This window comes from Pelophylax lessonae, assembly GCF_965119305.1.
Source record: "Pelophylax lessonae genome assembly, chromosome: 11".
NCBI lineage: Eukaryota > Metazoa > Chordata > Amphibia > Anura > Ranidae > Pelophylax > Pelophylax lessonae.
Window position 1 is genome coordinate 123,556,138 of NC_138778.1, and position 25,570 is coordinate 123,581,707.

At 44.5% G+C, this 25,570-nt stretch overlaps 1 protein-coding gene across 1 annotated transcript in view; it reads left to right on the top strand.

Annotated features, from left to right (window-relative positions):
* SLC26A11 (solute carrier family 26 member 11) overlaps window positions 1-24,833 on the top strand; it is a 76,133-nt gene extending 51,300 nt beyond the window's left edge. The window contains exons 12-16 of the mRNA XM_082273040.1: window positions 6,242-6,369; window positions 13,945-14,044; window positions 18,759-18,892; window positions 18,985-19,054; window positions 24,750-24,833. Of these exons, the coding sequence (XP_082129166.1) occupies window positions 6,242-6,369; window positions 13,945-14,044; window positions 18,759-18,892; window positions 18,985-19,054; window positions 24,750-24,814 (497 nt within the window). The 3' untranslated portion in view covers window positions 24,815-24,833. The remainder of the gene's footprint in view (window positions 1-6,241; window positions 6,370-13,944; window positions 14,045-18,758; window positions 18,893-18,984; window positions 19,055-24,749) is intronic.
* The last annotated feature ends 737 nt before the right edge of the window (window positions 24,834-25,570 follow it).

Sequence of the window (25,570 nt, forward strand, 5' to 3'; positions counted from 1 at the left end):
GTGGTGAAAATAATTATTTGATCACCTGCAGTTTTTCTAAGTTTGCCCACTTACAAAGAAATGAAGGGTCTATAATTTTTTATCATAGGTGTATTTTAAATGTTAGAGAGCTCCCTCCATAAATTATAGGATTAAGGTCTGGAGACTGACTAGGCCACGCCATGACCTTAATGTGCTTCTTCTTGAGCCACTCCTTTTCTTGCCTTGGCGGTATGTTTTGGGTCATTGTTATGCTGGAAGACCCATCCATGACCCATCTTCAGTGTTCTGGCTGAGGGAAGAAGGTTCTCATCCAAGATTTTACAATACATGGCCCTGTCCATTGGCCCCTCAATGTGGAAAGGTCAGCCTATACCGTTAGCAGAGACAGCCCCAAAGAATAATGTTTCCACCTCGGTGCTTGACTGTAGGAATGGTGTTCTTAGGGTCAGCATTTTTCTTCCTCCAAACACGGCGAGTCGAGTTAATGCCAAAGAGCTCAATTTTGGTCTCCTTTGACCACCGCACTTTCTACCAATCCTTCTCTGAATCATTTAGATGTTCATTGGCAAACTTTAGACGGGCCTGTACATGTGCCTTCTTTAGGAAGGGGACCTTGCGGGCACTGCAGGATTTCAATCCATGGCGCCTATTGTTACCAATGGTTTGTATGGTGAATGGGGTCCCAACTGCTTTGAGATCATTCACAAGCTCCTCCCATGTATTTTTGGGCCTTACTTTTCTTATAATCATCCTAACCCCATGAGGCACAATCTTGCATGGAGCTCCAGCCCAAGGGTGATTGATGGTTATTTTGTATTTCTGCCATTTGCGAATAATCATTCCAACAGTTGTTTCCTTCTCACTAAGCTTCTTGCTGATGGTCTTGTAGCCAATTCCTGCCTTGTGCAGCTCTACAGCTCTTTGGTCTTGTCCATGATGGTGAGATGTCAATGGAAGAAAGATTCTGTGGACAGGTGTTTTTTATACACGAGTTATCGTTAGGAGCACCTTTACAAATTGACAGGACTAATCTGCGTACCACATGAGCAATATTCCCTTTAAGCTGTGCGCATGTGCGGCCGCGCAGTCTAATTGATGGTCCGGCGAAGCACAAATTCAGAACGCGCAGCCACGTCAAGACGGTGAAGGTAGTGAGCAGTGCGCCCCGAGAGCCCGCCCATTGTGTGACAATAGCGAATGGAAATTCGCTATTGTCACACGGATCCTCCTCCTGGCCAATCAGGGAGAAGGTCCTCCTGCTTCCTGATTGGCCGAAAGGCAAACCACCCCATGCCATTGGCCGAAGGTCCGAGGAGGAGGCGGGAGGACTGAGGAGACGTGGGGACTGAAGAGAAGCTGCCGTGAGGTAAGTGAACGGGTCTCGCGGGGGGAACGCTGGCATCTCTGCATTGATGGTGGGAATGCTGTGGGCAGTCTGCAGTTGATTGGGGGCAATGCTGTGGACACTCTGCATTGATTGGGGGCAATGCTGTGGGCACTCTGCATTGATTGGGGGCAATGCTGTGGGCACTCTGCAATTGATTGGGGGCAATGCTGTGGACACTCTGCATTGATTGGGGGCAATGCTATGGGCACTCTGCATTGATTGGGGGCAATGCTGTGGGCACTCTGCATTGATTGGGGGCAATGCTGTGGGCACTCTGCATTGATTGGGGGCAATGCTGTGGGCACTCTGCATTGATTGGTGGCACGCTGGTCACTCTGCATTGACATCCCCCCCCCCCATTGCGCTCAGAAATTTTTTTATTTGCTCAGCACAGTAAAAAATTAGAGGGAACATTGCACATGAGCACATACTGTAGTCAGTCCGTGGGAGCCAGAAATATTGTTGGTTGGTAGGGGATCAAATACTTATTTTATTCACTAAACTGCAACTTAATTTATAACATTTGTATCATGTGTTTTTCTGGATTTTTGATTGATATTCTGTCTCTATCATTTAAAATACACCTATGATAATAATTATAGACCCTTCATTTCTTTGTAAGTGGGCAAATTTACAAATTCTGCAGGGGATCAAATAATTATTTTCCCCACTGTATATATTTTTTATATACAAACTCTAAGGCTGGCCATACATGATCCAATTTTCTTACAATTTTCTTGAAATTTACCTTCAAGTATGTAGTACAAAGGCCTGCCTAATTGGATACAAGTGAAAATGTTGTTTAGCTTTGACCTCATATTATGTGTTTGAAAAATTGAACATGTATGGCCAGCCTTAACTACTTCATGTATTCTTATCAATCCTCATGTAAATTGCAAATAATGTGTCAACACAAAAACAATGCAATCCAACTTTCCAGTTGGGTAATTGTAATTACAAGTTAAAAGTATACTGATGTGGGTCACCTATCCACCTATTCCTCTGTGCTGTGCTTGTGTGTGACGTGTGTAACTATACAGCCACTGAGCATGTATGCGCTCTTAATCTGATATGTTGTGACGCTGCTTTGGGCTAATAAAGTGGCATGTTCTGCCATGGGTTCTTACACAACAGTATGTTGTGACATACACTATATTACCAAAAGTATTGGGATGCCTGCCTTTACACGCACATGAACTTTAATGGGATCCCAGTCTTAGTCCGTAGGGTTTAATATTAAGTTGGCCCACCCTTTGCTGCTAAAACAGCTTCAACTCTTCTGGGAAGGCTGTCCACAAGGTTTAGGAGTGTGTCTATGGGAATGTTTGACCATTCTTCCAGAAGCACATTTGTGAGGTCAGGCACTGATGTTGGAGAGAAGGCCTAGCTTGCAGTCTCTGCTCTAATTAATCCAAAAGGTGTTCTATTGGGTTGTGGTCAGGACTCTGTGCAGGCCAGTCAAGTTCCTCCACCCCAAACTCACTCATCCATGTCTTTATGGACCTTGCTTTGTGCACTGGTACAAATCATTTAGTTGAGGGGGGATTATGGTGTGGGATTGTGTTTCAGGGGTTGGGATTGGCCCCTTAGTTCCAGTGAAGGAAACTCTTAAGGCATCAGAATACCAAGACATTTTGGACAATTTCATGTTCCCAACTTTGTGGGAACAGTTTAGTGTTGGCCTACCTTTTTCCAACATGACAAAGCAACGTCCATAAAGACATGGATGAGCGAGTTTGGGGGTGGAGAAACTTGACTGGCCTGACCTCAACCCAATAGAACACCTTTGGGATGAGTGGAGACTGCGAGCCAGGCCTTCTCGTCCAACATCAGTGCCTAACTTCACAAATGTGCTTCTGGAAGAATGGTCAAACATTCCCATAGACACACTCCTAAACCTTGTGTACAGACTTCCCAGAAGAGTTGAAGCTGTTATAGCTGCAAAGGGTGGGCCAACTCAATATTGAACCCTACAGACTAAGACTGGGATCCCATTAAAGTTCATGTGCGTGTATAGGCAGGTGTCCCAATACTTTTGGTAATATAGTTTATTTGCCTGCTCACAATAATCACATAGCATTTATCAAATGTGTGTGTGTTTTTTTCATAAATGTAAAAGCAAGCAATCATGTAGGTTTTAAGATTATGATCGTGTTTTATTTCAATTTTTTCTTTTTGTTTTCCAACAAATGGATACATTCTTGCTAGGTGATTGACTTGTCATGACTGACATATGATCGAGAGTTTCGTTTTGAGATTTTTGCTGTCTCTAAAATGCAGCATAATGTCTTCAACTAGCTGAACACAGTGGTGTGTTGTTTGCAGTTTGCTGGGTCTCTGTGCTCAGTTACACAACAGTAATGAGTATGCCACATGTGGCATGCACAGGCAGTGTTTTTTGAGCCATGTTTCTATGTTAAAGGTTAAATATATATACATTTAAAGAAGAACTGTGGGCAAGAAAAAAAAAATTCCCATGCAGTGGGGCTGCATGGGTAACTACTCATTTTTGTCTAGGGAATTTCAGAGCGGAGATATACTTGCAAATCCTTTGATCTTCCAGGTACAAGACTGGTCCCTGCCATTCCTGCCCCAACAAGTTTGCGGTTTTGTGAATGGACTGTTCCTGACGTCATCATGCACATAAACCGGCTGTAGATGTAAGGACAGCAGGAACAGCCCACCGCTGGACGTTTTTGTCTAGGGGATTTCAGAGCGGAGATATACTTACCTAATCCATCGATCCTCTGAACACACACACCCTATCCACACCCCCATGAAACATTTTTTTTCATGGAGTTCTGCTTTAAGGAAAGCTTAGCAGAGACACAAATAGGCATAAATATTTGTGCAGAAACATATGAACAATTCAGTCAGTCAGAGATAGGCCTGTGTCAAGTGTCTTAAAAAATTGCAATCTTTTTGGCAAATCGCAGTCTCTGTTATACCATTTGTCTGTTTTTGTTCTTACAAAAGGTTTTGTGGAAAGGGCATTTTTAAGAAATTTCTTTTCCTTTTTCCTTTTTTTTTTTTTTTTTGCTTTTGGATGGGTCTGCTCAGTGAATACAGTATAGGGGAACCTACAGTTACCTTCAGTACAGTATGAATGAGACTTCTTTCTAACATGGAACTCTCCAGCTGTTGTAAAGCTGCATATCTCAGCATTTTCTGACAGTGATAGTCTAGAACATGACCCTATAAACTAGCTGTATCCAAACTGTGGCCTGGGGGTTGGATACGGCCCTTTGCTTGCCTTTATCCAGCCCCTGAGGCACTATTCTATGCAGTGACACCAACAACAGACAAAATTCCTGTGGCTGACACCAACAATGGGGCACTATTCTTCCTACCGACACCATCAAAAGGGCACGATTCCTCCCACTGACCCCAATGATGGGGCACAATTCTTCCATTAACACCCACAATGGGGCACAATTCCTTCCATTGACACCAACAATGGGGCACCATTCTTTCCATTAACCCCAACAATGGGGCACAATTCTTTCCATTAACCCCAACAATGGGGCACAATTCTTCCATTAACCCCAACAATGGGGCACAATTCTTCCATTAACCCCAACAATGGGGCACAATTCCTTCCATTGACACCAACAATGGGGCACAATTCTTTCCATTAACCCCAACAATGGGGCACAATTCTTCCATTAACACCCATAATGGGGCACAATTCCTTCCATTGACACCAACAATGGGGCACAATTCTTTCCATTAACCCCAACAATGGGGCACAATTCTTCCATTAACACCCATAATGGGGCACAATTCCTTCCATTGACACCAACAATGGGGCACGATTCCTTCCATTAAAACCAACAATGGGGCACAATTCTTTCCATTAACCCCAACAATGGGGCACAATTCTTTCCATTAAGACCCACAATGGGGCACAATTCCTTCCATTGACACCAACAATGGGGCACAATTCTTTCCATTAACCCCAACAATGGGGCACAATTCTTTCCATTAAGACCCACAATGGGGCACAATTCCTTCCATTGACACCAACAATGGGGCACAATTCTTTCCATTAACCCCAACAATGGGGCACAATTCTTTCCATTAACCCCAACAATGGGGCAAAATTCTTTCCATTAACCCCAACAATGGGGCACAATTCTTTCCATTAACCCCAACAATGGGGCAAAATTCTTTCCATTAACCCCAACAATGGGGCACAATTCTTTCCATTAAAACCAACAATGGGGCACAATTCCTTCCATTGACACCAACAATGGGGCACAATTCTTTCCATTAACCCCAACAATGGGGCACAATTCTTTCCATTAAAACCAACAATGGGGCACAATTCCTTCCATTAACCCCAACAATGGGGCACAATTCCTTCCATTTACCCCAACAATGGGGCACAATTCTTTCCATTAACCCCAACAATGGGGCACAATTCCTTCCATTAACCCCAACAATGGGGCACAATTCCTTCCATTAACCCCAACAATGGGGCACAATTCTTTCCATTAACCCCAACAATGGGGCACAATTCTTTCCATTGACGCCAACGATGGGGCAAAATTCCTCCCACTGATTTCAACTATGGGCCACTCTCACCAAAGATAGGGCATTACAGTATTTACTTCCACTGGATGACATGACATGTTATATTCTCACTGGCCCTAGTCCGCCCCCCCCCCCCAAAGTCTGAAGGACAGTAGACTGACCCTTTGTCTAGAAAGTTTGGAGACTCTTACTATAAACTAGGATATGCACCTGTGCTTCAAAGCTATCCAATAAAATATTGGAAATTATACAATAATAAAGGCTGCAGCTCAAAAAATATGTTGTAACTGCTTGTTTGGTAGGTTTTTTTTTTTTACCATTTTTTTTTTTTTTCAGGGATTGATCTACTTCCGTTTCTGGCCACTTTTCTTCTATCCTTCTGGGAAATCCAATATGGAATTATCATTGGTATTGTGATCTCACTGATCATCGTTTGTATTCCAGTTGCACGGCCACAGATCAAGGTGAGCAGCATTATGGTGGAAGTAATAAGGAATTTGGTTTTGTGAGGTTCGTTTAATGTGTTATTAAACCCACAACAGTAAAATCAGTCTGCATATGCAGAAAAGCATGCTTGTTATACTCGCTGTACAACCTAAAGGGTTAATCCGCTAAACTGTGTATAAAGGCTGTTTTGATCCTGTCTTCCCTTATCCTCCCCTTTTTCTGTCCCCAATCCATCTCCTGATAGTACAGAGCCTTGAAGGCATTCTGCACAGACTCAGTTTGGTGTATTGCTAAAGAGTTTTTTTTTTTCCTTTGAGAGGGTGCATGTGATTAGCATTGTCCAGACAGAAAGTCAGGTGTCATGCATCTCATAGGACAGTTATAGCAGAATGAACACCTCCTACAAGCTTTAACTAGACACTGATAAAAATCACAAGATTGCCATAATACTGCTGATGAGAAAAGGTATTTAGCAGTTTATATTTATTAACCACTTTAAGACTGAAAGATTTTGCTGCTTAATGACCAGGCCCTATTTTGCAATTCGGCACTGCGTGACTTTAATGGACAATTGCGCAGTCGTGCGAAGCTGTACCCTAACGAAATTGACGTCCTTTTTTTCCCCACAAATAGAGCTTTCTTTTAGTGGTATTTGATCACCTGTGCGATTTTTATTTTTTGCGCTATAAACAAAAAAATTTGAAAAAAAAATTTCTCTTACGTCCTCCGACAGTCGCCGCCTCTTCATATTCGTCACATATGGGGTATTAGACTTTGCTCCGAAGGAGTAGCTAGACAACAGAATATGTTAACATTAAAGCTTTTAACATATCCCACCCTCAAGGGGTGGTCCCCTCAGTCAATACCCTCCTACTTCCTGCAACCATATCTCAGTTTCAATGTCTAGCTTGTCAGGAGTGGCTGGCTTTCTCTGTGCTGGGGCTTTGTGCCCCAGACTCTTTCTTCTTTTTTGATTTTTTGTTTGAGTTTTCTCTCTACCTTTACTTAGCTGTTCTTTTTGTCAGCGTTAGTTAGTTCTTCGGATGAAGAGGATCATGCGGGCTGGGTCTCGGGCTGATCCCCCTGGTCGCAGGTCGTGGGTCAGTGGCTTCCCAGCCTGCCATCGAGCGTTCAGCCAGGTAACGCTCCTGGCACAGTGAACGACCCATCCCTGTTCGGTGCAGGGATGATTGGTGAGGTGGCTACCTCACTGGACGCTGTGCGGTTTCTTAACCCCCATTCTGTGCGTCTTGTATGCGACTCTCCCTGCCTCATGTGCAGCGGCTTGTTCGCCTGTGCGGGTCCCCCACGCCATTGTGAGGTAAGTGTATCTATGTGGGGACCTGTCTGTCTGGGGGGGTGTCAGTCTGGGACTGTGTAACCTGCCTCTGTTCACACTGTTTGTCTCCCTATCACTCGGCTGCATGCTGTGGGCTGCAAGGGGAGGGGGGGAGCTGTGTGACACTGTGTGTGTCAGCCTTGTCAGTGTGAGAAGCTGTGTGCTGTGGGGCATGTTTTGGGCATGTTTGGGCACTATACAGCGATCGCTGCGGCGATCTGACATGTTTTTTTATACATGGATGACATGTGTGCTTTACTGTACTGTGGAGCGGCGCTTTCGGCGCCAAACGGAGCCATTTTGCCTACACTCGCTCTGGCCGCATGTTCTACATGCATGGCGGCCATTTTCTTGTAGCCTCCCATAGGCTTTCATAGAGCGCCCTGGCAGCATCACTTCCTCTTCTCCAGGAACACCGATCGAGGCAGCAGCAGCGGCGAGGGTCTCCTCAGGTTATATCCTTCTTATCCATTGCCTGTGTCAGTTTTATTGTCCCTGTGGGGGTCTCATTGTGCTTGTGTGTGGTGCGGTGGGCTGCGCTCGCCGCGCTTGTTAAAGGGGCAGTTAACCCTTTATTATCCGGCATTTGTAATAGGGGCAATGGATTCTCAGGAGGGCAAATTTCCTACCGCCTTGGTGGAAAGCCAGGGGACCGCTGTTTCCCCCCCAGGGGGGGATTTAGCCACTATTGTGGCTGGCCTTGCTGCTCAGGTGCAGATGCTGGTGGCTGCTCAATCTACTAAAAGACCCAGAGTTTCTCTTTCCTCTGATTCTGAGGGTGAAGGTGATGGGGCTGTTATGGCGGGGGCCTCCTTATCGGGGTCCCGCTCCTCCCTGGATCTAGTGGGGTCCGAGGTGGAGGCTGAAGTTGAAGGGGTTGATAATTCTCCCCCTGGCTCGCCTGAAGAGCTTGCAATCATGGATGAATTGATTGCTTCCATAAAACAAACGCTGCGTTTGCAGGATGAAGTGTGTCCCCCCGCTGCCTTGGCGGCTTATGGGACGCAGAGAAAACGCAGGACGCCGCAGGTTTTTCCCTGCAATGATGATTTTCAGCGCGCTGTTAAGGAACAATGGCGCAATCTGCGCAAACCTTTTGCTGTACCAAGTAGGTTCAGGCTGCGTTATCCTTTCTCGCCTTCCACTGATGAACGGTGGTGTGTGCCACCCCCAGTGGATCACGCAATTGCGGTTTTAAACAAATCCACTGCGATTCCTGCAGAGGATTCCCCTGTGTTCCGTGATGCCACGGATAGGAGATTGGAGTCTCTTGCCCGTCATACTTATTCTGTTACGGGTTCTATGCTTAAGGCTCTGTTTGCCTCTCTCATGGCGGCCCAGGCGGTCGCAAGTTGGACGCAGATGCTTAGGCGCGTCCTAGTGGCCGATTCGGCCTCGCCGGCGACCCTGGATATGGTGGATCAAATCCACCAGGGTGTCATGTATCTGTGTGATGCGGACTTGGACCTAGTCCCGTTGGCTGCACGTGTGCACAGCGTGGCGGTGTTGTCTCGCCGCCTGGTTTGGTTGAAATGTTGGTCGGTGGACCAATCTTCACGTAAGACCTTAGCCAATCTGCCTTATGATGGGTCTCGCCTTTTTGGGGAGTCCTTGGATGTGTTGATTAAGGGGATCACCGGAGGTAAGAGCACTCTCTTGCCCCATTTCCCCAAGGCTAAGGGGGCTTCTGGGAAGAAGCATGCTAATTTTCGGCCCCCTCAGGGGTCCTTTCGTGCCTTTCGGTCGCACTACAAGGGCAAACCGTTCAAAGGTCAAGGCTCTCAGAAGAAGCCCTGGTCTGGTAAACAGAAGTCCGGTCAATCCGGATACGCATCCCATAACAGTGCGGCCTGAAGGGGCGCCCTCACCCAGTTTTGGGGTGGGGGGATGCTTGCTCGGTTTTCTTCAGCCCTGGTTGGCCCGCGTGCGGGACAGATGGGTTCAGGAGATCGTTCGATCTGGTTACAAGATCGAGTTTCTTTCTCGGCCGGAGAGCAGATTTTTTCCCTCAAATCTTCAACTGTCTCCAGAGCGTTTACGGGACCTGCACCTGGCGGTGCGGGACCTGAGGGCTCAGGGAGTGGTAGTTCCGGTGCCTCATCGGGACAGATTTCGGGGGTTTTATTCCAATCTGTTCACCGTGCCCAGAAAGGAGGGCAAGGTTCGTCCAATTCTGGACTTGAAGGCTCTGAACCGCTCTGTGCGGGTTCGCAAGTTCCGCATGGAATCCCTGCGGTCGGTGGTGGCTGCCCTGGTTCCGGGGGAATTCATGGCCTCCATCGATTTGAAGGATGCGTATCTTCACATCCCCATTTTCGAGGGTCACCAGAGGTACCTTTGATTTGCCATTGCGGAGGATCACTACCAGTTCGTGGCGTTGCCTTTTGGCCTCGCCTCGGCTCCGCGGGTCTTCACCAAGGTGCTTGCACCGGTTCTGGCATTATTGAGGGCCCAGGGCATTTCTGTCCTGGGGTATCTGGACGACATTCTGGTTCGGTCTGCGACCAGCCAGGGTCTGGAGATGGACCTGTCTGTCACGATGCAAACTCTGCAGGAGTTTGGTTGGACGATAAATTTTCCAAAGTCGACACTGAGTCCGTCGGTTCGCCTTCCCTACCTGGGAATGATTCTGGACTCGGTGCAGGCGAAGGTCTTCCTGCCGGAAGACAAACTCAGAACTCTTCAGGAGGAAGTCAGGTCCCTCAGGGACGTTCCGCACTCGTCTCTGCGGACGTGCATGAGATGTCTGGGATTGATGGTCTCGGCCTTCGAGGCGATTCCCTTCGCCCAGTTTCACACGCGGGGTCTCCAAGCGGAGATCCTGTCCATGTGGGACGGGCGACCTCAATCTCTGGATCTTCGAATCTTGTTGAGTCATCGCACCAGAAGAGACCTTCTGTGGTGGCTCCAGTCCCCGATGGTGTCCGGGGGCAAGTCGTTTCGTCCTATCTCGTGGACGGTAATCACCACGGATGCCAGCCTGTCGGGCTGGGGTGGTGTTCTGGGCGTTCTGTCCGCCCAGGGGACTTGGTCGGAGGGGGAGTCCTCCCTTCCGATCAACATTCTGGAATTGCGTGCGATAAATCTCTGTCTTCATCGCTGGACGTACCGGCTGCAGGGCTGCCCGGTTCGGGTGCAGACGGACAATGCCACGGCGGTGGCCTACATCAACCACCAAGGGGGCACCAGGAGTGCCCGAGCGGCTCGAGAAGTGGCCGACATTCTGTCTTGGGCCGAGACTCATGTCCCGGCGATAACGGCGGTTCACATTCCGGGGGTGGAGAACTGGCAGGCGGACTATCTGAGTCGCCAGACCCTGGATCAGGGGGAATGGTCTCTCCACCCGGCTGTCTTCCAGATGTTGTGCGCGAAGTGGGGTCTTCCAGATGTGGACCTGTTCGCGTCTCGTCTCAACAACAAGGTGAGAAGGTTCGTGGCAAGGACGTGCGACCCTCGGGCAGAAGCGTCGGACGCGTTAGTGGCCCCGTGGCATCAGTACAGGCTGATGTACGCGTTTCCACAGATTCAGTTGCTGTCCAGGTTCCTTCGCAGGTTACACTCGGAACGCAGCACGGTGATTCTTGTGGCACCGGACTGGCCTCGCCGGTCCTGGTACGCAGACCTCGTGAATCTGGCGGTCGACGCCCCGTGGCGTCTGCCTCTTCGAGACGTTCTCCTGTCTCAAGGACCGATATACCATCCTGCTTTACAGTCGCTGGCTTTGACGGCCTGGCTGTTGAGACCGAGGTCCTGAAGGAGAAGGGTCTCTCCCCAGAGGTCGTTCATACCTTGATCAACGCGAGGAAGTCTTCCTCGGGGAAGGTTTATTACCGTACTTGGAAGGCCTATTTTGCCTGGTGTGAGTCCAGGGGGTTTTCACCCCGCACGTACTCGGTTTCCCGAGTGCTGTCCTTCCTTCAAACGGGTGTCGATCAGCGTTTGGCGCTGGCTACGATAAAGGGTCAGGTGTCTGCGCTGGCCGTTCTGTTTCAACGTCCCGTGGCTTCCAACTCCTTGGTTGGCACTTTTGTTCAGGGAGTGTGGCATCTGGTACCTCCTAGGAGGGATCCTCTGCCCCCTTGGGACTTGAATCTCGTTCTATCTGTGTTACAACGTGCTCCTTTTGAACAGATCAGGGAGATCTCGTTGTCTATGTTGTCCAAAAAGGTCGCCTTTTTGGTTGCGATCACTTCGGCTCGCAGAGTGTTGGAGCTGGCGGCTTTGTCCTGCAAGTCTCCGTATCTGGTTGTTCATTTGGATAAGGTGGTCTTGCGACCTAACCCTTCTTTTCTTCCGAAGCGAGTTTCGGAATTCCATCTTAATGAGGATATTGTCTTGCCTTCGCTGTGCGCGAAGCCTAAACATCCAAAGGAGGTGAGATTGCATTCTTTGGATGTTGTTCGGGCGATAAGGGTTTACCTTAAATCGACTGAGTCTTTTCGAAAGACGGACTCCTTGTTTGTTCTTCCAGAGGGTCCTCGGAAGGGCATGGCGGCGTCGGCCTCTACCATCGCCAAATGGATCAGGCAGACCATTGAACAGGCCTATGCTTTGCAGGGGAAGGTTCCCCCTGTGCCTGTGAAGGCGCACTCTACTAGATCTTTGAGTACGTCTTGGGCCTGTCGTCATGGGGCTTCTGTAGCCCAGGTGTGTAAGGCGGCGACCTGGTCGACCGTGCATACTTTCACAAAATTCTACAAAGTAGATGTTCAGGCATCGGCGGATGCTTCCTTTGGCCGCAAGGTTCTTAGTGCGGCAATTCCCTAGGGTCCCTTGTTGGGGACCTCTGGCTGTTGGGATAAGTTTTTTATCCCCTGGTTATTTGTCTTTTCCTGGGTTGTTGCTCCTGTTGAGCACTTGTTTTTCCTGTAGCCCAGCTGGTTTCCTTCCTTTGGTAAGGTTCCTTTCTTTGATGCGGAGACTGCGTTGCCTTTCGGCGCGGATGCGTTTCCCACCCCTCATGTTTGCACTGCTTTGGGACGTCCCCATATGTGACGAATATGAAGAGGCGGCGACTGTCGGAGGACGTAAGAGAAAACTGAATTTTTGTAAAATCTTACCTGTAAAATTCCTTTCTCTGAGTCCTCCGACAGTCGCCGCCCCCGCCCCTCTTTTGGGGTTTGGTTGTATACTCTACTGCTATTCCACTGAAACTGAGATATGGTTGCAGGAAGTAGGAGGGTATTGACTGAGGGGACCACCCCTTGAGGGTGGGATATGTTAAAAGCTTTAATGTTAACATATTCTGTTGCCTAGCTACTCCTTCGGAGCAAAGTCTAATACCCCATATGTGACGAATATGAAGAGGCGGCGACTGTCGGAGGACTCAGATAAAGGAATTTTACAGGTAAGATTTTACAAAAATTCCGTTATTTTTTTCACATTCTTTTATATGACATTCTCAAAAAAATTAAAAAATCAAAATTTTTTAACATTTTAGGCCAATTTGTTTTCTGCTACATATTTTTGGTTAAAAAAATCGCAATAAGCGTATTTTGATTGGTTTGCGCAAAAGTTATCGCGTCTACAAACTAGGGGAAAGATTTGTCATTTTTATTGTTTGTTTTTTTTTTTTTTTTACTAGTAATGGCGGCGATCTGCGATTTCTTGCGGAACTGCGACATTGCGGCAGACAGATCGGACCCCTGACTGACATTTTTGACACTTTAGGGGGACCAGTGACATTACTACAGTAATCAGTGCTAAAAATATGCACTGTTACTGTAATAATGACACTGGCAGGGAAGGGGTTAACAGTAGTGGTGATCAAGGGGTAAATATGACCCTAGGGCGTGATTCTAACTGTGGGGGGGCGTGGCTTGTGAAGTCATCACAGAGACATGTGGTCCTATATAGCAGGATCACATGACATCTGTGATCACTTCAGGGAGAAGTACGGACGGCTGTGTTTACATCAGCCGTTCGTCCTTCTCTGTCAGCGGCGGGAGATCGCCGGTGTCAGGCGGCCATCGGAGCCGCCTGACACCCGCACTGGCTTCCCCGCTGAGGAGCGGGGGCGGGAGCACGCTGCTGGTGGTGCACGCTCACCCCCTAGCTCCTCCCAGGTGAGCGCCGTACATGTACGGGGTTTTGCCTGGGAGAGCCGACCTGCCGCAGTACATCTATGGCGGCTGGTCGGCAAGTGGTTAAATCATTGCATTTCCATGTTCTGTGTACTGTGGGAGACCAGATATAGTGAATGCAGAGTCCTGGGTTTAGTAACACTTTAAAATCAATATGTTGTCTTTTCCAGGTTACAGACACTGTTGGCTTAAATATGATGGTAATGAGTGGCCTGAGTTTTCCAGCCATGGATTATCTCCGGGATGCTATTCATAAAAGAGCTTTTGAAGGTAAATATTTTCAGTTCTTAGCGCGTAATGTTTTTCAGCAAGCGCATATTTATTTTTTTTTAGTTACTTTTTTTATTTTTTTGATCTTATTCAAGATATTTTCAGTTGCCAATTCAACATACAGGTACACATATCTATCAGAGTTCGAACCATGTGGAAAAGACAAAAAACAGTCTTAACTGTGTAAAGACAAGGATCTTATGTGCATAAGTTCATACCAGTACTAGGTGATACACAACTAAGATCAGGTATCCTGGTAGTGACATGCGTAACAAGTAGAGATGCACCAACATTTTGGATGCCGGAAATGGTATTATCAGCATTTTGCCGATAAGAGAAAAAGGGGCGGATAATGGCGCTGAAAACACCACGATTTTACTGTGCTTATGGTTTCTTTTTCATGGGTCATGTGACTCAAAAACTGCATTAAAAACATAACACTGGTGCGGTATCGATGCATTCTTGCTGTGTTTTCCATGCATTTCAATGGACAGGTGTGTTTTTTGGTGCAGTTTTTATAACTGACCCGAAATGCAGCAAGCAGGATTTTTAACACCACAACGAAAGCGCAACGGACCAGTCTGAAGACATACATAGAATTTAAAGGGAAACATTTTTCTTGCGCTAAAGGTGCCAGTAATGGCTGACAATAAATTTATATTCATAGAAATTCAAGATATTAATTATAAAGTCGATTATAATACAATTCTATATAAAAATATATATATTTTTTTAAAACTGTCATTTTCAGTTTTCGTTTTTGGCCAAGTGCATCCTGCAGTTTCGGTTTTGGCACCAAAATTTCCATTCAGTGCACCTCTAGTAAGAAGCAGAGAAGCTGATGTATATGTGGAAAATATTTTGTTAGCAACATCTGAGGTGGATAAGTAGTGCAGGAGAATGAGGAAGTAGACTGGCAGAGTCGTTCCTGGATGGGGAAGGGTGTAATGGTGAGGGTGATGGGTGGAGGGCTTGATCTCTTTATTGCGGTAGATTTCAAAATAACACTAAGGCCAAAGGGATCCTCCTAATTGAATGATCTGTTCCAGGTTTCGGGCTCTGTCATCCCAGAAAAAGAAAGAAGTGAGGGGAAAAAGCAAATAAAAAGGGGGGGGGGGACTGTAGGCTGAGAAAGGAGCGTAGGAGGGGGCTGGAAGGGGAAAGGCAAGGGAGAACATAGGTCCTCCAGGGGACCTTCCAGTGGTATGCTTACCCAGCCCTATCCACCCTGTAGCCAGAGTGGTTCATGATGGGTGGGTTACACTCTTGTGAGTGGGGAGGAAAAAGAAAGAGCCATATACAACCCCAGAAAAGACATGGTCTAGGCTGTGTATTCGGACAGAGTGTTGTGGGAGAAAACCCAGTCTGCTATCATGCGTGCCAGAGAGAGGTCACTATTTGTATTAATTATTTGGCTTTCACGTTTATGTGCCTGTATTTTGGTTATTGCATTGGATAATGAGATTTTACCTTAGTTGCAAGCAGGAGATCTGTTTTTGCACCAGCCTCATTGAACTTTCCTGCTTTACTTTTTGAAGATGAACTAAACCCTCCTGTTCTTTTGCAGTGAAGGTGCCACCATCTTTGCCTCTACTTAGATCTGCAGTTGCCATGGTACTGTACATGTGAGCAGCTATGACACCAGCCAATTGAGAGCTAGCATAAGCACACTGGCAACTGTGACAGTTCTAGCCAGAAGTATTGGGAAACAATCAAATTGAGGAATTTAGTTCTACTTTAACCACTTCCCACCCACTAACGGTACATATACTGCTAGCAGGAGGCACAGCAACCATCGCAATTCACTTCCTGCTTTTTGGGTGCATTTGCACACGTCCCCTTCTGATCTGTGCTGTGATTGGATACAGCACGAGTTTGTAAGCAGACTACAGCCAGTGATTTTGGCTGTATACCTGCTGTTTAGCTGTGACCAATCACAGCACAGAGTTCTGTGTTTACAAACACACAGAACCTGATCTGGCTGTTTCTTCTCCCTGAAATCAGCTCTGAGTGCAGGGAGAAAAGACAGCCAGATCCTGTGAGTAAAAGCACCACATATACACTTGTTAGGCACACAGTTAACCCATTCATTGCCCTTCTGATCATCTCTATCACCCATTAGTGTAATTAGTACAGTGTACAGTATTGTCACTGATCACTGCATTAGTGTTTCTAGCGATGTTAGTGTCAGCCAGTTAGTGTCCCTCCCAACCAGTGTCAGTTAGCGCCAGATTACTTGCCACACTATCACAGCCACACTCTAATTTGCTGATCACTGCTATTACTAGGATAGCTGCGTAAATTCCGGTATAGATACCATAGATTGTAGATGGTATAACTTTCACACAGACCAATTATTTTACATTTATTGGGATTTTTTCTAAACCAAATAAATGTAGCAGAATACATTTTGGCCTAATTTATGAAGAAATGTGATTTTATTGGATATGTTTTATAACAAAGTAGAAAATGATATAAATTTAATTTGGGCAGTGTTGCATGACCGAGGAATTGCATGTTGAATTAGCAGAGTGCTGAATAGAAAATGATGCCCTGGTCATGAAGTGGGGAAAACCTTCCGCAGGTCAAGTGATTACTTGAGGAGATAGCAGCCCCACAGGGAGTGCATTGTTTTTAATGAGTGACTCAGAGACTTGCGTTTTGAAGAGTGGCAATAAAGCACAATCATTGTACAGCTTCTAAAAACAGGAAGCAGAGCCTGAAACTGTAATGAGCAAGAAGAGTCTGCATATGTAATGAGCAAATAGTGTTTATCTTCAATTCTCCATACACATATTCAAGTACAAACCACAGTATATGTAGAACAATGCTAAACACACAATGCTAAGCTCCTACTCCCTGATTAAAGAACGTTTAGTAAAAGACAATAATGTTAAATTAACAAATGAAATACTTGAAGCATTTGTTACCCTAAAAAGAAAAAAAAATTGATCCTGTTCCCTTAAAGCATGTTATATAGCCCAATGCTTTTTCTGTGTAATTTGGCCCACCGTATCACCTATAAAAAACCTGGCTGATCCTGCCAGTTTCTATCCTCCCTTCTGTAAACTGACCACGGTATATAATGGCTGCTGAGCCCTGACACCGTGGTCAGTTTACATGCCTCCGTCATCCGCAGCCCTTCTTTCTGTTCTCCTCTGTCTTCCTTCCCCCCCCCCCCCTCCTCCCTGCCTGTCAGCTCCATGTCATGGCCCGCCCGCCCCTCCTCCTGCTAAAATAACTGTTAATGTGTTACATAATCATTTTTTATTATAAAACACATAGACAGAGGTACACAGGCTTAGCAAACAAAGAGGATTATACAAAGTCATGCAAGTGGCTTAACAACCACTTTAACGTACAACCTGGCTTCCAAATGCCAGATGTATTTGTTGTGTGCCAAAGCAGAATTTGCTTTTAAATGCAAGGTCCATTTATCCCCCATTCATCAATAAACACTGCATTGAAAAAAGAAAAGACAAATTATATACAGGTCCTGGTGACGTCACTGTGGGATCCTGGGAAAGCTGAGGATTCCAAATCTTATAATACACTCTGTCATTGTGTAGGGGTACATTCCCTCAGGATTTGGGATCTTCAACTCTCCTATGATCCCAGAGAGCTTACCAGTAGGCATACCATAAGCATTTTTTCATTTTACTGTGTTTTTAAGAGAGTGGGGGGGTTCAGATAAGTCGTTGTATTATAATACACATTGATAACATCATTTACATCAAGCTGTTTGCTTTCGTGTGTATCTAAATGTCATGGAAAAGACGAAGGCTCCATTCACACCTGAACGTATCATTTTTCAGGTGTGTTTGGCGGAAGGAATTGACGTCTAACAAAAATGCTTGTGATCTGCCAAAAAAGAAGCTCATGTACTTTTTTGAGCTTCAGGCATTTTGCTTCAGGTGACAAAACGCTCATATGTGAACTGGGGCCAATGAAATGAATGGGATTTTGCTTGTTGGGTGTTTTGAGACTTCAGAGATGAGCCTTTTACGAGCCAAAATACGCTCAGGTGTGAACAGGGCCTTAATTCCCTTGGAGAAATAAGCTTTTAGTAAAATATTACACTTCAGTCGGCTTTGAAATGGCTTCATTTAATCCTAGAATACAAAGTCTAACTGCAGAGTGATGTCCTTTTAATCCTAAAGTTTATATTCTGCATTTGCAGTCCAACTTATTCAGTGCCCCTGGTTTGGCATTGTTCCTGTTAACATGTATGCCAAGTGTTTTTTTTTTATGCTCTGTCCTGATTCTCAGAACCCATTCAACATTTTGTGTTTTAAAATGCATTTCTTATTTAAATGCTTTTATGTGCAGTACCTCGCATTGAAACAAATCTAAATTCCCTTTAGGAAAAAGTTACATTAAAAAATGACTTTGGGCTTGTATAGAGCACTGAGAGTCTCCAGCCTTGGAAGATGCCTCAGATGAGGACTCCCTTCGTAGGAGCAGCCATCTCTGAAGAGGATTTTTGCTGGAGAGGCTGTAAAGATCAGAGCAGGTTATAGCTATGCTGGACACATGTATCCAAAAGCCATTTCTACTTTTGGGGATTGATATCTGCATACATTTTACAGAGAGCATTGGGTGAAATTTTGAAAGCTTGGTCTTCGTTAACTAGACTGCATTGTACCTTTTTGAAGTGATCGGAAGTCTGAAAGTAGGAAATGTAACAGTCTTTTTTTTATTAATGCCCTTGCAGTTTCCCCACCAAGGTCACTAAACCTCGATTTCTCACATGTGAACGTACTGGATTATACTATTGTCACAGGGCTTGGAGAACTAATTCGTGAGTTCCAGTCTCGGGGATTGTCACTTTCTTTCTCGGGATTGCAGGTATTTTAAAGGTTTTTCATGCAGTTATTTTGTACTATAGTGTAGGCAGTTTTTTCTTCATAAATATCTTGTTTTGTTTTTTCCTTTTACAGCCTGATGTGCTTCAGATTTTATTGGCAGCAGATTTGAATGGATTTAAACATCTCCAGAGCATGGGATCAGGTAATGAGAGAGTAGCTCTTTTTTAACTGTAGCTTACACAGAGCACACAACTTTGTGTTCCATGTTAAGCACTATAGAGCACAACATGTGTCCATAACTCTGAAATAGAGACTAAAACAGAACTGCAGTCTAACAGCTAGGAGTCAATCCCCTTAACAGCATGAGTTGTTAGCATTGCCTAACAATTTACACACATAAATGCCACGCACGTGAGGAATCAATTTTAATCACATAAAGACCTGATTTAGCAGCTGCAAGCCATTTCTTATGAATTATTTTATCCCTGCATGGAATGGCTTGTTTTCTATATTCTTCAATGCATACGTTATAGTTAACAGCTGCCAGAAGGAAGGTGGCAGTATTTAACCGCTTGTCGGCTGCCAACAGTATTATTACTGCGGCAGTACGGCTATCCCGCTTGTCGGCTGCCAACAGTAATATTACTGTGGCAGTGCGGCTCCCCTGCGTCCAGTCACGTAGTACTACGTGACTGGAGTGCATGTGTTTAGACACAGCGGGAAGCGGGCCGTGGGAGGAGAGGCAGCGATTGCCGCCTTCCTTCCGTGTTCGTCCGGGAAACCGAGAGAAGACCAGCCTGCTTATGTAAACAAAGCAGGCGGATCTTCTCTCAGACAGGCAGGGACAGATCAGCAGTTTCAGCTAAGCTAAACCTGCGATCTCTCTGTGCCTCTCCCCCGCCCCCCCACATTTAGTAAGCATATAGGCATACATTAACCCCTTTGATCACCCACAGGGTTAACCCCTTCCCTGCCAGTGTTATCACAGAACCCCCCCCTTCCCACATTTAGTAAGCATATAGGCATAGCGTTTTTTACCCGCGATTTTCAGGCGTTTTTGGAGGCAGGCATTGACATCTATCAAAAACGCTGGTAATCAGCCCAAAAAGAAGCTCATGTACTTTTTTCAGCTACAGTCGTTTTGCAAAACGCTCAGATGTGAACAGTGGCCATTTAAATGAATGGGGTTTTACTTGTTGGGCGTTTTGGAACGTTTTTTTGAGCGTTTTTGGAGCTGAAAAACGCTCAAAAACACCCAGATGTGAATGGAGCCTAACAGTGCATATTTTTAGCACTGATTACTGTAGTAATGTCACTGGTACCCCCAAAAGTTTCAAAAATGTCAGTTAGGGGTCCAATCTGTCTGCCGCAATGTCGCAGTCCCGCTACAAATCGCAGATCACCGCCATTACTAGTAAAAAAAAAAAATTACATAAATCTTTCCCATAGTTTGTAGACGCGATAACTTTTGCGCAAACCAATCAAAATACACTTATTGCGTATTGATTTTTTTTTTACTAAAAATATGTAGCAGAAAACAAATTGGCCCAAAATGTTAAAAAATGTTGATCTTTTTAATGTTTTTGGGAATGTCATATGGCAGAATGTGAAAAATATATTGGGTTTTTTTTCCACAATTGTCGCTATTTTTTTTGTTTATAGCTCAAAAAATAAAAATTGCACAGGTGATCAAATACCACCAAAAGAAAGCTCTTTTTGTGGGAAAAAAAGGACATACATTTAGTTTGGGTACAGCATCGCACGACCACGCAATTGTCTGTTAAAGTAATGCAGTGCCGAATCACAAAATGGGGCCTGGTCAGGAAGGGGGCAAATCCTTCCAGGGCTGAAGTGGTTAAAGGAGCACAAATCCATGCGATAAAAGTGATTTAACTTTGACATACGATATACAACAGAAATAATTGATAAGTTATGCACGTGGTAAGTTTATCCTATCCATGCTTTCAAACATTTTATCAGATTGAAGGCATAATATCTAAATGTAAAAATTAGTTGAAGCCATGTGTTTTTAGGTGAAGTTCACCTTTGTAAAAAAAAAAAAATTATATATATATATATATATATATATATATATATATATACATATACACACACAAATATTTTTGCATGTAAAAATTTGCATTTATTATTATTATTTATTTTTTTTATTTTGAGCCTGCAAACATTGCATTCGTGATCAGCAGATTGTGGGTGCAATGCAGAGTTCCTGCAGGAATAATCAATGAACTGCTCACAGTGCTGAAGAGCGCCCTGGTAGTTCATTAGGAACTACAAGCCGTCAGCCGCAAAAGGCTGTCGGGACTTGTAGTTTTGACATTCAAAGAACACTGTAAATTAATGACGCGGTCATGTTTTTTTTTTTTTAAATTGAACCTATCCTTTAAAATTAATTGATGTGAACTGCTTTACCTGCATAAAGATTAGTTAGTCCAGCTAGTTTTTGGCCACACTCTATAGGAATGAAGATTACTCCAATTCCTTCTTCAGCTTTCTGTTTCTTCTGCTTGCTCATTGAACAATGAAACAACAATGTGACAATGCTTATTTATTATCCAGGGAGCATGTTTGAGCTATAGTTGTCATTTTGTGATACCTGGTACCAAGAGGAGTGATTGCTAAGCCAAGATGGTATACAATAAATGTCTGTCTCTTTCCTGGATACTGGTACAAATCAGTCTTCCATTGCCAATGCACAACTGGTTTCACCATGTTGTGAAGGTACCATGAATGCTGATGAATTTGTTCCTCACCTAATGGGTGTAACGCTCCTGCGTTTTATGTATGATGTGGATTTACAGCTGCAGAAATATTCCACTTCAGTAGTCATGTAGAGAAACGCTGAGACACCAATCCCAACTCCCAAAGACTCATCATGTGTGGATGATCTCAATTCAGCAAGTAAATACAAACACTCAATAAGATGTTCCTAGAGTGACTTATGTATATAGTAACTCAGTGATGATAGGCTGAAGAGACAGGTTGGGTAGAGATGGTAGATGACAGACACTTGAAAGGAAATGTTCTTGAGAATGTGATAGTAACAGGTGGGATGCAGATAGGTTAGCAATCATGTATGGTAGTAGATGATAGGATAGCAGATGACATACAGGAGAGACTAACCCAGTGCAAGAGCAGATGATAGTAGGCTCAAGAGCTAGCAATCTAGATAGTGCAGATGTAGTAACAGTCCTTAGTATGCAGAGCTAGACAGTGTAAGCTTTAGTATGAAGGTTATTGAGGTTTCCCCTGTGGGGTACTTATCACTAGTAGCAATGTAGCAGAGGAGAGGTTCGGCAAGAGCGGATGATCCGGTAGCGGGATACAGGGATCAGCGCAGCGTGGTTCCGACAGCGAGGTATGCTTGCAAGCATGAGAGCTTCAAGACAGGTTAGCATCAAGGCACATCTAGGCACACAGCAGGTTGAACGAACACATGTGAGTGAGAGCTGGTGATTTAAATAGCTGTTCAGTCCGGCGCTCAGTGATGACAGCATCAGTCTTAAAGGTAAACACACCTATATGTGCTTCATCTATCTAGGTAGATGGAAAGCACCCGGAAATGATGTGATAGGAGGCACTGAGAGTGCCAGAACCTTACAATGGGAAGCTGGTGGTGTTGCTTGAAAGTTACAGACCTGTGGATTTCCCCATGACTCATTAAACGACAAAAAAAAAAAAAAATTCCTACCCTAAAGCAAAACACTAAACCCTAAAGCGAAGTTCACACTGGCATTAAAGCAGGCATTTAACCACTTGCCGACCGCCGCAAGTACATTTACTGTGGCGGTCAGCACCTCCTGGGCAAAGTGACGTAGTACTGCGTCCCTCGACCAGGAGCCTGCAGGGGGCGAGCGCATGCCGCCTGAGGCGCGCTCCCTCCCCCGCTCGTTCACTGAGGTCCCCGCGCGAGTGACCGGAGGACCCAATGTCCACCGGCCACTCGCGATCTCCCGCTGGAGAGGGAGAAAGGCAGGCGGCTAATGATAAACAAAGCCGCCTGTCATTCTCCCTGGTGTAACTGCAGAGATCATACGATCCTGCTATGTAGCCACGCCCCTTGACAGTTAGAAGCACACCCCTAGGGACACACTTAACCCCTTGATCACTAATAAAGTTAACCCCTTCCCTGCCAGTGTCATTTTTACAGTAATAGTGCCTATGTATAGCACTGATTACTCTAGTAATGTCACTGGTACTCCCAAAAGTGTCAGAAATGTCAGTCAGGGGTCCGATCTGTCCGCCGCAATGTCGCAGTCCCGCAAAAAAAAAAATCGCAGATCGCCACCATTACTCATTAAAAAAAAAAAAAAACAATAAAAATGATATAAATCTTTCCCGTAGTTATTAAACTCAATAACTTTTGCGCAAACCAATCAAAATACGCTTGTTGTGATTTTTTTTTTTACCAAACATATGTAGCAGAAAACAAATTGGCCTAAAATGTTAAAAAATTTTGATTTTTACCGTTTTTTTTTTTTGAGAATTTCATATAAAAAATTAGAAAAATATTATTTTCTCAAAATTGTCGCTCTTTTTTTGTTTATATCGCAAAAAATAAAAATCGCACAGGTGATCAAATACCAACAAAAGAAAGCTCTGTTTGTGGGAAAAAAAGGGACGTCAATCTTGTTTAGGTACAGCGTCGCACGACCGCGCAATTGTCCGTTAAAGTCTTGCAGTGCCGAATCACAAAATAGGCCCAGGTCTTTAAACAGGAAAATCCTCCGGGGCTTAAGTGGTTAAGAGGTGTTAAAAATGCCACTCAATCACCTATGCTAATGATACAATGGTCAGCACACAGAAATTGAAGCCTCATGTAGAATCAGGAGGTGTTTGATCCTTTCAACGCCTTGCATTCAAGTCTATGGTAACGCTTTGCAAACGCTCTGGCAGGCGTTAAGATTAGTTTATTTCCTGCAATGAAATTGTAGTGGCATTTGTGAAGCAGTTTTAACGTGCCTTAACGCGCATCAAATGCTTTAAAACTGTCCATGTGGCATTTAATGTCATTAATGCTTGTAAAGTGCCAGTCTAAGAGCATGCCTACATCAATAGCAAATGAGCCCCCAACAGCTGCCATTGGAAACATTTTTACAAGCCTAATGATGACCTCCTAGAGAGCAATAAAACCTTGTTTCTTGCTACAGGAATAAGGGAGAAAAATAAGTATGGCTAGTGTATATTCTAGTTGGGGATATAGAGATTTGAGAGTATATTTGGGTAGTGCTTGGACATACAATTTAAAGCGGAGTTCCGGCCACATACACATTTTTTAGCTAAAAATACCCCCCCTAAACCTAAGCTAACCCCAATTACACTAACACTAACCCCACATTACAGTAAAGGACAGTAAACGAATATAAATAAATACTTGCCTTTAAAATTGATTGAAGAGTGTGGCCATCTCCGGTGTGGGCATCTGAAGCCACTGTGTCCCCTGCTGTGACCTTCTTTCTGGTTTCAGCTACCCAGAATGGTGATCACAATCTCGCGCATGCGCTGTAGATTGCGATCGGCAATCAGAGTAGCGGCCGGCCATTCCCTTTGCATCCTGGGATTGATGATGCTCATCTCCCAAGATGCAATGCAAAGGAGGAAGTGACGTCGGGGGCCGCGGCCGCATAAGGAGGAAGAGGAAGGAAGGTAAGGTAAGTGAAACAAAAAAAAAAAATATTAACTATCCAATTCATTTTCAGGTTTTTTTACTCTACCTGATGCTGCAAAGTTTTTTTTTTTTAGGGTGGAACTCCGCTTTAAATCATCCTATCGTATAAGACATAGATGGTAAAGCTGATATATTTTCATATTGCTTTTCTTTCATGAATTGATGTTTTTACAAAGGACTGTAGCAAATGCTATCTTTGCTTTGACTTCAGGGGGACAGTATGAAGAAGGAAGCACAGAACCATTGCTCCACAATGCAATTAAAACATACTCCTAACTCCAAAGAACATTAAAAAATACTTGGTAAGTATTAAAAGGTGATTACATTTTTTTTTTTTTTTAAAGGTTAACTTTATTGTACACAATCAAAAATGTACACAGCATTTATGTTAAAGTAACATAAAAAGTCCAGTCATTACATGTGGAACATGAATTGAATTGAGGGATTAAACATATCACATAATGAACAGTGCATATCAATACAACAGTTTAGCAAAATGAAAAAGAGATTCAACAACAGTACTTTCATCCCTAAGCACCACTCTAAGTATTAGTTGGTATAGGTGTCCGTTTATGAAACCGGGATGAGCAGCGATCCTGATGATCGTAGCTCATCTCAGATCATTATTGCTTTATGAAACAGAGATGATTGGGGGAGAACATGTTCTCCGCTGATTATCTCCACACAAGGAGAATCTGTCATTCACTGACACAGAAATGGCCAGGTTATGAAGCTGCGATCTCCGCACTTCACTGGCGATCTGTGCCAGAATTCACACTCCCGGATTCACCAGCCCAGAGGTGGAGAATTGGGGGATAAAAGAAGGAAGATTATTGACTTCCTTCTTCCTCGATCAGACCCCTCAAGACAGTAAACCTGTCCTCTTGCCATATTTATGTATATTTACACATATATATATATATATATATATACACACACACACACACACATATATATATATATATATATATATATATATATATATGTGTATATATATGTATATACAGTATATATATATATATATATATATAT